Genomic DNA, 18504 nt, shown 5'->3' with positions numbered 1-18504 from the left:
ATTGCTTTCTATTTCTGCTTTGATTAGTGTTTTTTTTTTTTTTAAATACAGATGTTTTAAAAAGAACCCAATTCTGCCGTTGCAGTTTTAGCAAACTGATTTATTCAGTTATTGTTTGTCCTAAGTTAAAGTATCACATAATATCAAGGGAGGCAGGGGTACCTGTCATGTGTCAACTTAGATGCTATTACTGCATTCATCATCTTGATGGGGAACTTCCCAGACTGGAAGTCATCAGAACATTGGAGACATTGCCAGATCTACTTGAGACAGATAGATGCCCTGGTTATGCCACACATGAAAAGGACAGCTGATGCTGTTATATTGCAAGCCACAATCCCTCCTGGGAGTGAAGAAAATTCCATCTGCCGATGTGACTGTCCAATATTTGGCTGGACAATCTACTTGACAAAGGTGTCACCTTTATCTGACGGAAGAGTGGAGTGCCCAGAATGAGGTGCTGTCCCGAGTGGAGGAGTTTAAGTACCTCGGTGTTTGTTCACGGGTGAAAGCAGAGTGAAGCAGGAGATTGACAGACAGACTGGTACAGTCTTGGCAGTGATGTGGATGCTACACCAGTCTGCTGTGGTGAAAAGAGAGCTGAGAGAATCAGTCAATTTGACGGCTAATGTGACCATACCGTCCCATATGGTCAGGAGCTCTGTGTAGTGACTGAAAGAATAAGATCACAGATGCAAGCATCTGTGATGAGTTTCCTATGAAGGGGGTCTGTGTGCAGCCTTAGAGATATTCATTTGGATGCCGCTACTCCTTCACATAGAAAGGCACCAATTGAGGTAGTTTGGGTGACTGACTGGGATGCCCTGTCTGTGCCTTCAAGGTGAGGTGTTTTGGACATGTAAAGAAGGCCCCAGGGCAGACAGAGGACATGGTGGAGAGGTTATGTCTCTGGGCTGGCTGGTTTTTGTGTTATTTCAAGTATTTTATATCAGTTTCATCACAAAAATACAACACAAATAATGTTTACTTTATATCAAAATCAAAATATTGTTAAATAAGCTGTTAAATAACAATTTGCATTGTATTTGGAATAAAGTTACAAGTTGAATCAAAGAAAGCTATTGATTTTAATTTTTTACAAAATATGTAAATTAATTGTAAGTTTGAAAAAATAATAATAATGAAAATCATTTTTTTCTTAAGATTATATTAATTATGTAACTAATAATGCATTAAGTAGAAATAAGGTTTGTTTCTGCCACCAAGGAGGTTACATTTTTTGGTAGTGTCTGTAAACATGATATTTCAAGCATGGGGTCAACAATCCATTAAAATTTACCTCACATACGCCGAGGTCAGCTTATAAAAAAGCCTTATAACATAGAAACTATAATTTTTACAAGTGTGGTCTAACATATAGTATAAAGGTGATTGAGATTGAGAACCTTCACAGAGATATGGCATAGAGATTCAACATATCATGTAAAATTTGACCTCTAACCTCTCCTTCAAACTCGATTGATCTGAAGGACAAAGTGATAATAATGCTAAATATCTACTAAAAACTATGTTACTTAAGATATAGAGACTGATCTACAACGCTAAATATCTTGTTTCTTTGGACCTCTGATCTCATCTTATAAGGTTAAACTTTCACAAAGTGTCTTTTATCTTTAAAGCTGTGCTTAAAAGTCTACTGCCTTTGTTTGTATTGGCAACATTTAGAAAACAGTACTGGTATATGGGGATTTTGAATATCATGTTATAGTTTGTATCCAAATATCATGTCACATTTGACCTCTCATCATATTTCTCCATATTTCTCCATTTTACATTTACAAATTACCTGTTATCGATTAGCTACTCCCATATAATGGTTGTATAATCAAAGTAAACATCCTTCATATATAGTCATTGATTAATTGTTGTTTAATAAAGATGATTTATTATTATTACCTTCAAGTAAAAGGTGCATGTGATTAAACAGTATGATGATCCTATTTCTAACAAGATGGAGCACTGTTTAAAAAACAAACAAAAACAGAACTCTGACTCTGAATAACTTTACATTTAATTAAAAGTAGAACAAAGGTAACATATCAAATATGCAAACTATCAGTGTTTGTTGTTTGTAAAACAAATATCTAGTACTGTTTAAAAGTCTCAAGCTGCTGCTCATTTCTTTATGTTTTGCTGGGTAAATGGGAAATAGGTGCAAGGATTAAGTGAAATAGATAGACGGACATATAGTGTATATGGTAAAAACATAGCTTGTAAAATTTTAATGAGCCTGAAAGTTAATATTTGGTATGACTGCCTTTATTCTTCAACAAAGAATAAACTCTGTTAGGCAAGCTGCCTTGTAATTTTTTTTATATAGTCTTCAGGAATAGTTCTCCAGGCTATCTGAAGAAGATCCAAGGCTCTTCTTTGGATGTTGTTCTGTTCTCTGTCAAGACGAACCCACATAGCTTCAATAATGCTGAGGTCCGGGCTCTGGGGAAACCAATCCATGACTGATAGTGTTCTGCTGGCATACCTCACTCTTTTCTTCCTTCTTCCCTTCCTTAAGAACTGCTTCTTGACAGCCATCACTTCCAGTGAACAATTTCGGATGAGCTTTTGGTGAATAGAATACGGGTCAGATGCATGTCTCAGATCCTGTCTCAGGTCTTTCAGGAACTGTCCCCCGGTTTCTTAAGGACATAACTTTCAGATATGTTAGATGTTATTTAGGTCTGCACGCTTCCTCTTTTACCTTCAACTTGAATATTTTCCTAAAACTTTTTAAGCACACACTGCATTTCAAATGAAAGAAGGGATGGCTAAAGAACATATAAATGCTATATTTAAAACTTCACCACAGCATCACATTTCAAAAAGTTGTGACAGGCGGCATTTTTATCATTGTATTGCATCCCCTATTACCTCTTCTTTTAAAAGTGCCCACTTAGTATTGGGGAACATAGAGCAATTAGCTTTGAAAGAGCGATCTTTTCAAATGCCTGTTTAGGATTTCAGCTGCTCAACAGTTTGGGGGCCTCATTTGTTGTTTTTCATTTCATAATGTGCCAAATGTTTTCAAAGGGTGACATGTCTGGACTTCAGGCAGGGTGGATTTTCATCTGGACTCCTTTAATATTGTGCCATGCATGCTGGTGTTATTCATTCTGAATGTGGTTTAGCATTGTTTTGCCAGATCACAATAAGCGAGGCCTTTCCCTGGAAAGGACTTCATCTGGATGGCAGCGTGTGCTCCTTCACAACTTTTATATTATAGCTGGCAGGCTCTTAACAGTGACAAATACTCATGAAAGAGAGGCTATAGATGGGCCACAATTGAAAAGAAAAGCCCACATAAAGTCCCTTAGTTTGTTGTTGGGTGACCACGCAATGCCAGAACAGCCTGAACGTGCCCTGGCAATAACATCCATCCACCCATTTTCTTAACAGCTTACCCATTTCAGGGTGGTGGAGACAGCTTTCATCAGGAGACAAGTGCAGTACACCCCAGACAGTTTCCCAGCCTATGTGAGGGCCCCTGGCAATAAAAATGTCTGAAACTCCATTGGAGGGATAGAGCACCGTTTTACCAGAAGATATTTCCTCATTTAGTGTTTTGATGATAGCGATGGAGAGTGCTGTCTAACAAGGCGGTCCAAAATCTCTAACAGGGGTTTGAGCGGAGAGTGACTGGTGACTGCGAAGGAGATAGCATATCACTGACAATATATTTTTTACACATTGGGGACCATGGATTGGAGCAGTGTGATCCTGGAAAAGAGCACTAACACTGAGATAGATATGTCAGGATAAAGGTTATCACTCAGAACAACTTTGCATTGACTGGCAGTGATCCACTGTGAGTCTGTTTTAAACATCACTTATCCCGATGCATGAGTGTAGTGAACTACACAGTAAGCAGCCATTATGTAGTTTTCTCCTGCTCCATTAACATGGAACAGCATGGACCGCAGACTGTCTCATATTAGTTTCACACAGCATTAGTCAGCGAACTTTCACAGATGTCACATGATATCTTAAAGTAAGCAATAAATGCTACGCAAAACATATCAACTAGCACGACAAAAAGCCATGTACATCCAAACGCTACATACGATTAATTATGCTGCATCTGTATAATATCTACACCCATCTGTGTTTCCTTGGAGGCTCATTTCCCTTTATTGTGGTCCTCAACAATAACAGCTACTTCTACTTCACTTAATTTCCACGTTTCATCTGGAGACTGATATTACTTGTTCTCAAGTGTTTTCTCAAAGGAAGCGCTGTTTAGTGAGTTTGCTTTATTGGGGTTGCTTTTGCACTCTCTGTGCATCAGTTGCATTCGTTATAGTGTCCCAGAGTTTATTTGTGTTTGCCTTCTAAAGTCCTAAAACACCATGTTGTGTTTTAGGGAGACCAGGTGTGAAAGTGATAATTATGAAAATGAATAAACAGTTTTTAAATGCTGCAGGGAGAGCAGTGCTGGGGCTTGCTTTAGAAACAGTGGAGCCACTTACCCTTTCTATGATCATAAAAAATGTAAAGGTCAGAAAGATGTTCATCATATGCAATCTGAAATGTCAAAGATTTTAATTTTATGTCGCATGTAACAGATAGGGGTATTTTGTAAAAGCAATAAAGCAGACTAGTAATAGCACATAGTTTGACATTTATTTGATCTTCGCACTAAAACTTTATTTGCTTGGAGATTTTTAATTTACATCATGCAGACTATATATATATATATTTGAAAAGAACATTTGCTAGCTTCTAGTACAGATGAACTGAATCCAGACAACATCACCTTCACAGAGACCAACAGAGACCTGCATGCTGCTGCTGCCATCTGCTCTGGGAGTAAACCAAAGGGATGTAATATTGAGCTTCTGAGGCTGAAATTATGCATGTCTTCCGATTTTCTGCTGCAGGCGATGAAATCACAGAAATGTAAAACAGTGGCTGTGTGTACGTGGAGTTTACACAAGTCTGAACAGGTGCCATAACAATGCAATGACTTCCCATCCCTTGAAAGAGTACAGACCGCTTCTTGGGCATAACAGAGGATTGACTGCATCCAGGCAAATTACTGAGCCAGCTGTGCTTTCGTCCTACTACTGATAGTCCCATAGGCCCCTGCAGTGCATATTTGAGCTGCATCCAGCATCCGTGCAATAAACAAAAAAGTCTGCTAGTTCTCTTTAGAACGTGACGATATTTTGAGTGACATCCAAAAACAAAAGATAATACGCGGTAATGAATGGTCCATTATTCGTAGCTCTAAAACAGACATGTTTGCAGAGATAGTATGGATCATAACTATAGTCCTAATTTCAACAACAAAATTATCAAGACCACAAAAATGATGATTGCCTTCTGAGGAGGAAGTAGAGGGATGCAGTTTGATTATTAATGGCATTACCACTTGACATTATTACACATCCCCATGTTAAATGTGTCATCATCAAATGCTTTTAACAGCAGTAAATCACATCTGCCTGAGAAAGACAAAAGTTTCTTTAAATAAGATGCTGTCCATGCTGAACTTTGGGGAAAATGGTCTAGACTCTCGAGGCATTCAGAATCTGAAATGGATGTAGACTGATTTAAACTTGAGCAACAATGTTTGGTGTCCTCTTTACTTGAGTAACAGACGAGACTGCATTTGCTATATGGATGAACTTTTTAAATAAAGCTTTAGGGCAGCAGTTTTTACAGTACTTTTTTATCCCCCAAATGAAAACAGTCAAAGCGAATTACTGGAAATAGAAATGAAGTGTATAACGTATCTATCTGTCACTCCTTTGGCACTGCTTATCCCACTTAGGTTTTCACAGGGTGGCTCTGGAGCCTATCTCACGGTGCAAGAGACCAGAGAGTGGGGGTGTTATTTACTAACATGCAAACTTAACCACATGTAGTAAAATTTCGACACTGGGCAGCTGTCACAACTTTGATTCTGAATTAGCTACACAAGTGAACCCCCCCCCAAACCTTCTTTTGTGAGGATAAAGACAAAAACAACAAAAAAACAACAAAGGACTGAAGAAACATTTGGAAACCCAAAGAAATGGTCAATCAGGAGATGCAATGACATCCCTGCAATCACTTGAAACAGAAAATCACATGTCACCACCTGCAGGTCATCAGCCACACACACACACACACACACACACACACACACACACACACACACACACACACACACACACACACACACACAACCACGCACACACAGAGGGTTTTTATTACTTCGTACGGATTATGAGCTCAGACTTATCTGTGAGGAAATGGCACAAACAAAGTAAACACATTTGAGGAGACCCATGGGGTAAATTAAAAACACTGAAAAGTGGTCTCGCCTTGAGACCATTACACCAATCTAAGCAGTGCGGTCCTGCAAGTATGGAAATAACGTTACTCTGTGAGTGTCAAAGTGAGTTCTCTGAAAATCACATGATTGTTACATAAAAGCAGAGCAGAGGCTGTGAAAGGTTCTGTTAGATTTCATCAGTATGCAGTGAGGAAATCCGAAGTTCACTTTTAAACGTGTGTATAAATGAATCCTTAATTTAAAAGTCCTTTAAAAAGAATGGACAGAATATAAATGTGTTCATTCAGGATGTATAACTGCAAAACCTTAACAACATGTACCAATGAATTTAAATGCTGTTTTAGCTGTTTCTCTTTTATCTTTATGAAAAACTGTTCCACCTGTTCCGCTTTGCCACAAATACTGCATTGCGTATTTTTCATCCCTGCTGAAACCTATTCATCATAACAAGTCCTGGTATAGTGACCATTGTGACATCGCACATTTGGTACGGCATGGCTCTGCAATGTGATCGCTTCATTTTCTGCATATATTTTTATTTTTCGTTCAAGACCGTTCTTGCAGCCTTCCATCGGCATGGAAACCCCTTCATCTAAAACATGAAGAAGCCGTTAATGCATTTTACAGTAATGACTATTCTCACTTGTTTGGATTTACTTTGACAGCAGAAACCAAACTGACATTGATACTGTGCAAATTAGCCTTAAAACATACCATGCAGTCTTCATACATTACAGCAAGTGCAAAGCTAAGCACAGCAGAGGACTGTCAAATATATTACATATTTCATAGAAATATATAATTGGCATATTTATCCTGCTTCATAAACATTTAGGAACATTTGAATAACCCACTTTTCATCTGAAAAGTAACTTTTATCGTGCAGGTATAGGCAGATGCCATCATGCTAAAAGATGCGCTTTTATATAAAATGTGCTGTATATGTGTTATTTCCTGCTTCCTTGTTCCTACCAAGAATGCTGATGGCACAGCTTTGATGAGCTGAGGCTGGTGTGACCATGAAAAGATGAAAAGACATAAATGACAGCCTATCGAGGAAGACGGGGAGGATCAAATCTCACATCATCTGTCTGGCATATTGGCGAGAAATAGTGTTTACAGCTCTGCTGCAAGGCTCCCCTTAACATAGGAACATTGCACTGACAGAATTTATCGCATCCTTAATGCTTTATCTTCACTTCTACCAATCCTGAATGTTGTGTATGTGTGTGTGTGGATAAGTTGCAGAACTCTTTACATCTTCTACTCTTACACCTTCTGATAGGATCTGAAAATAAACCCCTCTCATTGGAAAGCACAAACGAATAAGACAGGCGAATTTCAACATATTACACGAATATGTCTTTTCACTTTGAAGCAATGAGCCCAAGGTTCTCTGTGCATGTAAAGCCAATTCAAAGGCAATTCAATCTAGCTTTCTGTCACTCAGAAGAAGAGTGAGCTTAAGCTCTTGAAAACACCTGACAACTCCAAAGACCACTTGATATACTGCTGGGCAGTGTGTGAGGAGGTTAACATGCTGGGATTTACTTCACCGGGCGCAATCGCAACACTTTCTTCTATCTTTATAAAATCAATAAAATGAACATCCATCAGATGTATCCCTTGAATTTAATGAAGAGTTTAACTTTAACACTTTTTCTGGATGACAGACAATTTCTTATTCAATTATCATTTACAAAACCTTTTATGGCTAGTGCTTATTATATGAGTAAAAGTTGATTGATATGATGGTTCTGATGTTTCAAAGAAGGTTTTTAATATTTTTAAATGATTTAATCAATGTGTGCTTTTATTACTTTATTACAAGCTACATAAGAATTTGTCCTCTGTGGAATGCAAATACATCTAGGTGGCTATTTCCTGAAAACTTAAAACTGAGGTCAGCACTTCATAATGTTTTTCCAGGTGAAAACAGCCTTTTATTGAATGGGTGACACACTTGCATAGTAATACAAGCGATTATTCTAATTGATGATAATAAGGACACACAATTATATGACTTTAGAGTCCATCAATTGACATTTTTTTCACTGAACCTTAAATCAAATGTGAGATTATTATAAGCCATCACCCGAGGAAAAAATAAAACAAGATGCATTTGAATTGAATTTTGTCAAACAGCAAAAGTAATTTAGTAATTAGTTGGAATTGTTTGAAAATCTAATTGTGAAACAGGAACGCATTAAATTCTGAGTGCTGTAACCAGCTCAAAGTTCAGGAGAAAACATGCTGTTCTGTGACAATGGAAAACAGAGTAGAGTGCAGGATTCAACTTTTAATTGCTGCGATGCCCCTGATAATGGGTACTCAAATATTAAAATGTGCTTGTTTTCTGAAATTATCAATTCCTTTCAAGAACAATAAAGTAATGTTTAAATAGTTATCGTAGCTATCATGTAAAATATATTGTGTATCACATAAATTTGAAGAACCTTCTTTTCTTAAAGGATCATTTCCAAGATTCAGGGACATCATATTTTGATATTTTATTACATCTAAATCTTTAGCAAATATTTTTGGTTCAGTGAAAAGAGTCATTTGAATTAAAATGACATGTTTTTTAATGTAAAGTTAATGCCTTTAATTGCTTAAAAATATTACTGTACTTCACTGCTGCATGTTTAAAGGGGTTATGACACAGAGAAAAAGCTCTACCAGGAAACTGACGTACCACGCATGACCATCTGGTGTCAGCGTTGCATACTCAAACCAAACACAGATTCTCATTTTTCTTTTCCTTTCTTTTTCGTTTTGACATTTTAAAGTCCTTCACGCTAATCTTTGTAGCAGTTAACACCTGTGAAGCATTTTCAGATAAGTCCAAATCCAAATTGCTTCTACATTTTAAACTTTTCTAGTAACAAGGTCCAGTGCAGAATATTTCAAAGTTGATAGATTGTTCCACCTTTTAGTGATAAACTTATTTTTTTGTGATAATCTAATTTTCAGATATCAGCCAGCTGCAAAAATGACATATAATTGCGTGACAGTGGTGCTGTTGGTTCAACAGGAAGGCAGACAAAAGCTAAACTTCACTGGGCGTTCTTGACTTTGGAAGATGTAAATGGGAGAATGACCTCCACACTTCAGCCTGCTTAGAAAATTGTTCTGAAGTTTTTAACTGCAGCTTGCTGTTATGAAACTGAGAATTTGGACCAAGCTGACCTTGAATAAAGATGGCCTTGTCTCCAGTTTTGTACCACTTTCAAGTAAGGCTTCCATTTGCTGTAAGTAATGACTTTATTGATGAATAAATTTGCCAACATTTGGCTCAGTTCTTGATAAAAAAAAATATTGCAAGTTATTTTGCTTGGTGTCATTACAAGTGTCACACCTGCTGTTGCTCTCATTGTTACTGTGCGAAATAATCTGAGAACAGAGTGAAAGTGCTAACAGCCAATGGGTATGTCTGAAGTTTTTAATGTCAAAGTCAAACTTTTACATGATTAATCTTCATACCAAACCATTCGTCAAGAGCTCTTCTTCTTCTTCCACATCATAGCAAATGCAATTAGTTCATTATGTAATTACAGGGGGGAATTGGCAAAGAAACAGAGCCAATTCCTAAAGGTAAAGAAAACAAAGAAGAGGAAAACAAAAATAACATTTTTTTTCCTTTTTTTATCAAGTGCAGATTTGAACCTTAAGCATGCCATCGTTTGTTATGGTTTCCGGTTGTCTGTTCTACAGTGTACTTTATTTGTACATGGCTAGGGTAACAGCACAAGGGGGATGACAGGTACATGGCGTCCACTGAAGTGTCTCTTCTCAAAAGTGTCTTGATTAGTAGGTGGCAGATCTCAGACATGATGCCTTTCTCTGTCTCTCTCCCCTCTTCATTTTCGCAGTAGACTGAAACATCTTCATGTTTAAACGTGCAGTATAAAAAAAAGAGACACACCCACACAGATTCATTTACATAAAGTTCCCTTAAATCCACTCTTAAGTGTTTGAAAGGTGCCATCATGGAACTGCCATAAAACAGCAGTTTGAAGAAATATTTGCCACTTTTAAAAGGCAGGGCTGTCTCAAGAGTCTCTTTGCAAAACTCACAAACTGGTTTCTCCACGGGTTCTTGATGCCCTTTAAGGGTCTGAAAACCATTTATCTCAACTCATTCTCCCAGAGAATGAGCATGTGTCCTTTTGTCTCTCAGAACATACCATGCAGGATATTATGATTGTTTTCAATCCCCATGAAGTCTCCAAGAAGCGAAAAATCCCAAATGTTAGGCTTTGAATTTTGTTACATCCTCAGCACAGTCCATCAAAAACAGAGCTCAGTAAACAGCCATATTGGGGTATATGGGAGTAATGAAGGCTTTGGGAGTAAATACATCAGTGGACCTGAAGCTAAAGAGTGTTTTTTACAGAGTTGGAAAGTTAAAGATATATACAGGTATACAAAGTGTATCCACACACACGGAGCTGTTCTTATCCTTGTAAAATCTAAGGAGGTGTCACAATGATTCCTGCTTCATTTCCAGTCCAGTTACCTTTCAGTGAGGTGACAGTCAAGCCGCGACTCTGTGAGTAAGCTGAACCTTACTACACATTTTTTTTTAAATGTCTTAGTTCACTCTTATGTTCCGAAAACAACCAGAAAAATTAAGAGACACAGTGGCAATTTTCCAGCAGTGCTACATTCCTCTATCCAGACATTAATGAGATCAGAACAGATCAAGGGAGGAGAAGAGAGGAGAAAAGAAACTCATTAAGACCACAGGGACGACCTAACCCTATTATCCCTATCACACCACTGAGCCACACACTGATGATGGGAATTAAGATGTGTTGGCCTCAATCCACACCCACTCTTTAGCCCAATGCAGCAGAGTGTGTCGAAGTCGTGCAGTAGCTGATGGGAAGGACAAAATGTGAAGGAGTCTGTTATCTGTGCAGTTCAGCACAGCAGTATGGGCGTGTTCAGGTCAGCACTGCGCGGTGAAACGGGTCGCAGCACAAGTCTTACGTTCCCAATTCACTATGTTCTTTTTTTAATATATATATATATATATATATATATATATAGCCTCTGGCATCCTTTGTGCCAAAGTGAGCGAAAGGGCCCAAGGTTACTTCAAACTCTCTCCACGATAAAGAAGAAACGATCTCATCCACTGAAGCTAACTCCCTTGCTGCAATCATTATCTCCATTTCCCCGCGAGCACACACATTTAGTACAGATGTATCCAAATAGGCGTGGTATTCAAAAAAGCATGTGGTTTAAAAAAGAGAGGAAAAAAAAGCTAGCATAATCTTTCTTTCATGCAGTTTTTTTCTTTCCTTTTTTTCTTACAGAAGCTATAGAAGTTTGGTCTTTTCTATGAGTCCTACGTACAGCAGAATAGCTCCGGTTTTCACATTGTCTATCGTCACTTACAGTAGATGTCACTGAAATTCCCTTTAATGTAGTCTCACACATCAGTCAGAGATGAATAATTATTAAATACATTTCATGTTTAAATACTGGATGGAGGGGAGCAGGCAAAATGCTACAGCTAGTTCAATGATAATGTTAAAAAATTATGATAAAAAAGCACATACATACATAGTGCACATGAACTATGCACTGCGTTTATATGACTTATGTTTAAATATGCTGTGTGTATGTGTGTGTTGTGTTTGCCTGTTCTTAATTTTTTCTGTATGAAAGTTAATGCAGGTTATTACATACTTTATGTTACACAGCCACTGACTCGTGTCATAAACGGTGGCCTTATGCACGTCCACATTCTGTAAATGCACTGTATGTTTGTGTTTACATGCTATGCTCAGTGTATGAGCGCTTGCATGCGTATGAGTGCATATGTGTCCGCGTGTGCGTGAGAGAGCACTTATCATACATGAACACCGTTAGGATACTGTAGATGTGCAATGAACTAAGCACCCCAGTCTACTCAACGAAAGACAGCAGCGGAGAGATAACGCTGCTGTTTTATCAAATACTGACATACACTATATACATACAGACTGGGTGTAAAGGTAAAATAATAAACATATATTCTCACACACGCCCGAATACTGTGGCACTACTGACATACTATGAGGACACTGTATTCTGAAAAATTACATTTGATTGTAAGAAAAGTCTGTTTTCACATTGTTGCTGTTTGTTCTGAATCGTATGTGTTTTAAACAACTGACGTTTTTTTCTAGTGTGTAACATTACGGCGATCACACTCAGGTGGTACTTTATGCTCTATTTATGACAGAAAATCCTCAAGACATGAGCAGTTTGATTGGTTAATATCCCCCTCTTGTGTTATGATACAGTTGATTAGACATTAGAAAAATTGATTGGTTTGAATTAGATTCAAATAACTCAATCAAAGACCCGTCACTTCTTTTTTAATCTGTTTTGACTGGATGAAACCTCTGTGGTTTTTCAGCAGATGGCTCACCAGTTGAGTCCAAATCTGGTCTGCTGTAGACTCAGTTTTTATACGCACTCAGGAATTTATAGCATCAGAATTTACACCATCTCCGCTTCTTTCTTCTTCATACAGTTCCCTCTGTGGGATAGGGTCAGGCATGCATCAGATTCAGGTAAAAAGAAGAGAAGATTGTCCTCCTCCACATTGTCATAAGAGGAGCTTTGCCTGTAGGTAACTTTCACCAGTATTTAGAAAAATGCTTTAGAAAGTGTTCTTTCTGTTCAGGGTTCTCCTAGGAGTTTATCCAATTTTTTTCCTACATTTAAGGGCCTATAAATATTAGTCAGAATCAAAAAGTATTTTTGGAAAACATCTTTTCTGACAGTTTCACATCTTCCCAGGTTCCAAGTCCTTTCACGCTGATGACTTGCCAGTGAAGTTTTAATCCTCCCTCTTGTTACGGAAAAGGAAGTAGTGGTGAGGACTGCAAGGATGTCACAGGTAGACCTCACGGCGTGACAAGGTCAGGCAGGATGTGGTCTTGTAGTCCCCTCCTGTCCGCGTCAGTGGTATGACCTCAGGTGGGTTTTGGCCTTCTCCCCCTCCCTCCTCTTGTTGGCGTCTCCCAAAACCAGCACTGCTAAATGTGTCGTAGGATGCAGAAGTCATCTTGCGGTTAAGAAGGTTACGGTTGTGATCACCCATATTCCTGTTGTGGTTTCCCCTACCCAGGGTGCCAAGCGGATCCCCATTGGCTAAAGGTAATCTCTGACCTTCTCCACTGACGACCACTCCGGGTTCGGAGCTCCCCGCGCTTCCCGCACTCTCACTGTCACTCTCATGGTCGTTACCGCGAAGGTTATTGTTGTCATCTCCGGGGGCAAAGGTCGAGAGTCGTGGTGGGTCGCTGCCGTGGCGCTGACGCGGCCGTGCCGAAGAGCGGACAGGCATCCAACAAGTGTCAGAATGGCCAAACTCATCACACTCCCTGGTACACTTCCCTGTCAAAGCTACATCTGGCAGCTGTCTAGCATCTGGATACAGAAAAAAGAAACAAAAGAAGTTAAATGACATCTCTGCCTTAATTTAACAAGTAATATATCACAATGAAAACACTGGCGAAAAGAGAGTGAAAGGGGAATGTCACAATGAACTGACTCACGGTGCCACACACTAGACCACCAAATGATGAGGAGACAAGGAAATAAAAAGTACCAGAGAGAAAGGAGAGTTGAACAATGAGACAGGAAGACAGAAAATAGCTTTAAAAAGATGGTTTTAGACAAAGGTTGCAAAGGAGGGGGTTGAATTAAAGGAAAAATGCTGCTGGAGCAAAAAGAAAAACTGCTGACATCCAAAGAATGCATAAAAAAATCAGGTGCGGTTCAGCATTACATTAAAGGTAAAAGTTGAGGTCAAAGCAACAAAAAAAAAAAGAAAAAGAAAAAAATACTGAAAAGAAAAGGAAATTCATCAGCAGGAATTTGAATGGCAAGACTAAATTTCTTTATGTGGAAGGAATTGATTGGATGTGTATTTGTAACATTCCTCCAGTGCTTTTTTCCAAAGGTTAGCAAGACTACCAGAGATTTAATGCTGATGTATTGTAGCCTTATGTATGCAAAACCAGTCGTTTGTCTTTTCATGTCTTGTCATGTCATGTAATGTGTTCATTTCCTGTTAAAGCTTCTAACTTTGGCTTCACTTGAATTTACCGCAAGAAATTAGATATCTCTGCTGTAATCTGCCAGCAAAGTTTTACTGAATATGTAGAGCGGCAGCAGTAACTTCATGCGAAACCAAACAAGAACATACTTGTGCAGTATAATTAAAGCCAACACAATGAATTCTCTGTTCAATTCGTCTCTCCATCTGACCGTGACAAAAACTTATTAAACTCAACAAAATTTCGCACACTGGCAAGAAGCAGCATTGAACTGGAAACTCACTGATAGCCACAGAACTAGTTATTCACCAAGGTCACAGTGACCCTGGCTTGTTGCCGATGTTGCTGCAGCCCTGGCATGACCATATACAGAGGAAAGACGAGTGAAAAGATCAAAAGAATAACTTTTTTTGTCGCTTTCCATCCTTGACAAAGACTTTGCACAAAAAGGTGAAAACACAATTTCATTGGTGAAGCAGATGCTTGGACAAGGCCAGGGATGGTTCTCTGGCATAACATACTAACACACATTAGCTTTTATTAAAAAAAACCTTCACATATTACTCAGAAACACTCTGTATATGTGGGACAAGTGCATGCACACACAGAGACAAACAGACACACACACAGAACAAATGCTTTTTTGTATAAAACAGATTTCCATCATGTGAAAGACTGAAAAGATTCCCGAGGCCTTGACAGCAAGCCGAGGTTTTAATGAAAGTGTTATTGTGTGTTTTTATGGCATAGAAAGAGGAGGTGAGGGGGTGCGAGAGAGAGATAGGGAAAGAGAAAATGAGAGACATAGATAGTGTCTATCAACATGTCCAAGCAAAGTAAAACATATACAAGTAAATGCATCGCTCGGCCTTTTTGAGCTCTAATGCGCCATGTGTGTACCATTCTCCACATGCTCCTCCTCCCCTACGCTGCCCTCAGGTGTGGTTCGCTCGTAGCCTTCCTCTGGAAGTGGCAGGGCTCCCAACCGAGGCCCTGATGAACTCTTGCTACTCGGAGTCTCCGAGTCTTCCAGGCCACTGTCATAGCAACCACCGTCCTGTGGTTGGCTCACTACCGAGAAGGTCACCCGGCGAAGGGTCCCCTGCAGAAAACAAACGCACAATATGAGATTAATCATCCAGTATTCCTAATCTGAGGTTCTAAATCTGAGGATTAGGCTGTTGGGCAGGGGTCTGCAAAGACATATTGGGATTATCGGAGGATGTTCGCCTTGATTATGGGCTTAGCTGCTACAATGCAGGGTAATAGTTATCAACCAATCATGGCACTCCCTCAAAGTTTTCAGTTGGCCTTTAATCCTAGTTTAGATTAAGGTTTCTGGACATGGTTGATGTTTACAAACCTCTGGACGGGCCAGAGAGAGTTTCTTTTCAATCTGGAATGGTGCCTAGTAGTAGCAGCTGGGTAATATAAAGTTCAAGCTCACAAACAACATTCAGCACTGTATTGAAATAAGAGAAGGATGTTAAATGATGAGTCTGGTGACATTTTACATCTTTCTCATTGACAGCAAGAAAAAACGGACATGCACAGATTTTATGCTTTTGACTAAAGCAAAAGCCGGGGTGAAGGCCTTCCGTTTTCCTGTCTGTCTCTCAGGTACAAATACTGGCAGGTCAGATTTTTCGGAAATGTGCTGGAATGGTGGAACATGTACAAAGGAAGAGGCCATTAAATTTCAGTCTGAGCGTGGTTAACTCTTTTGAAACTGCAAAAAAGGCCTCGGTGGTGCATGTGCTTTCCAGTTAAAAAGGCTTGTCTGTGTCTCCAAAGGCTCATACAGCCTCTCTGGCGCAAAGGGTGACATGTTCCTTCAAAATGAATGACAGGGAGCGTATTCAGCTCAAGCCAGTCTCTACTAGATCATCCTGCTGTGTATGTGGAATTCGCACTAGCTTACTTACTAAAATCCACTGCATTTATTTAACCCCTTTAAAGCCTGAGTTTTAATTTATGTCACATTTGCTACACCTGGCATTTTTTTTACCTCTGTTTTTGTTATTTATTGCTTAAAATGTATTGTGAGATTTATTTAGGTTTTTCGGGGGAGTGGGGAGGGTTGACAGATGATGTAGAAGTCTAAAAAATGCATTTTAATATAATACACTGGGCATTAAAGGGTTAATAAAAAAAAATAAGAATGTAAAACTACACATTTGTGATCCACAACAATTTACTCTTTGGGCTCCAGTTCCAGAGATATGAGATATCAAAAGATCTGACAAGCGTTTTCCTTCATTTTATCTTAGTTTAGAAGTAAGCCAACTCATCATAATGTAGAAATTTATTAATATCTGAATAGCAAAAAATAAATAAGAACTGCAACTTTCAAAAATAGGTTGCAAGCATCCTTGCGACACAAACCACTGAACCATCTCCCATCAATAACAAATAATCTAGTTTTACAGTGTAAGTGGTTTCAGGAGTGAATTACATCATTCATGCAAACTAAGCATCGCACCTGCTCCAGTTTTAACGCTCTAATCACCCCCAGTCTAGTTAGTGGAGCGGTTTTCACTTTGAGGCGAGACAGAGAGGATAAAAATTGTTATAAGTTCACGCTGAGAGGCTATCAGTGAAAGTTAAACGACGCTGTCTGGCCTGAAGGGATCACTCTGCACCAGGAAGCCCATTTCTATATAACCCCCCTTCCCCCACAAACCCCTTTCATACTCATTTATCTGGTCACAAAATTACATCCCTTTCAACCTAAATCTGCTTTGAAACATGCAGCGTATGGGGAGGAAGTGACTGAGCAGAGGACGGAAGCAGATTAGGGTGGACAAAACGTCAGCTCAGAAAGTCACCTCAGGATAATCGGGGAGGAAAACTGATGGAGGGCTGCAATAAAAGTCCGGACTGTACCAAATCTTCCTTTTCTTTCAAACAGGCACACAAGCACGCGCAGAAAGAAAAGAAACATTTGAGCGAGTTCACCTAATGAACGCACAAGACAAGATGAGAGGCGAACACAGCAAAATTAATTAAGGAGAAACGGGAAATTAATGGAGCACGTGTTTCTTCTGCCACTTCTTAACATCGTTGAGATAAAATGGGGATGAGAAAAAGTGACTCAGACAACAGGGATGGGAGGCACGTGCAAGGGTGAGGAAAGAGCCGAGACATTGGAATCTAATGGAAAACCAGTAGTTCTTGCAACCTCGGTGGCTTCATTTTAACTCTCCACAGACAGCATTGTATTTTTTAGAGCGTTCACTTAGTTGAAGCAGCTCAACCTCTTTTCCACTTATTCAAACAGGGGGCAACAGCTCAGAGAGGGAACAGTGGATAAATGAGTAGAAGCTGGGTGTAAAGAGTCAGCGAGAACATGAGTAAGAAATAGTTTGGCTGCCAAGAAAATGTGGGAACTTGTAATAATAAGTGTTTTCCGACATCACAGGTGTTGACAAAAAGAAATCCTCTATTCACTTAACAGGCTGTCAAAACTTTTCTACTTCTGATCATAAAATAATATTAACTCAACATTACGGCAGGATGTGTTTTCATGATCACAGATTTATTTCATGAAAATAATGATGAAAAATTATAATAATTTCTGATCACAAGGCCACAAGAGGGGCATGCCCGTGTTCAAGGGATATAAAACAGGAAAAAGAAAGAAAGATATTCTCATGTATGGCTTTGACAAAACAAACTTGCCCCCTAATAAATGACTGGGCAACTTTAAAAACACAGTCCGCTGTTCAGAAGCTCTTTCCTGAATCCGCTAATTTCTTTTCTTGCCCAGCTGAGAAAAACGCTCTCTATCTTACACAATAGAAGATATTTCAACCAGTATAATTGCACAGTTGACATTTCTCCCTTTTCAATCTGAAAAATGTCCAGAATAAAATAAAAATCACTTCTATTTTGATTGTATTCAATAACATCAAGGATGTGCCGTTACATCTACCTGAGTGAGGAAATACACAACTTAAGAAAAGAGGTAATAATCGTACTTTTGTGCAACTAGGTAATTTGTTTCAGGTGGGCAAAGCTGTCAGTAAACAGAGGTATATTGAGATGACAAGTAACAATAACACTGTCAATATGTTTTATATTAGCTACTATGCTAAGAAAGTTAGCGTGTGAGCAACCTTTGCTAATTGAGCAGTAAGT

The 18504-nt window shown here is 38.9% G+C and overlaps 1 protein-coding gene across 1 annotated transcript in view; it reads right to left on the bottom strand.

The window, feature by feature from the left end:
• Positions 1-9628: 9628 nt before the first annotated feature.
• pcdh7a (protocadherin 7a) overlaps positions 9629-18504 on the bottom strand; it is a 40398-nt gene continuing 31522 nt past the window's right edge. Inside the window, exons 5-6 of the mRNA XM_080879329.1 lie at positions 15265-15466; positions 9629-13732 (exon numbers count right to left, since the gene is read on the bottom strand). Coding sequence (XP_080735455.1) covers positions 13194-13732; positions 15265-15466 — 741 coding nt within the window. The 3' untranslated portion in view covers positions 9629-13193. The remainder of the gene's footprint in view (positions 13733-15264; positions 15467-18504) is intronic.

Source organism: Rhamphochromis sp. 'chilingali' (genome assembly GCF_963969265.1).
Source record: "Rhamphochromis sp. 'chilingali' genome assembly, chromosome: 4".
NCBI lineage: Eukaryota > Metazoa > Chordata > Actinopteri > Cichliformes > Cichlidae > Rhamphochromis > Rhamphochromis sp. 'chilingali'.
Note: the sequence above shows the minus strand (reverse complement) of the source record. Positions and strands in the feature narration are given on the sequence as shown.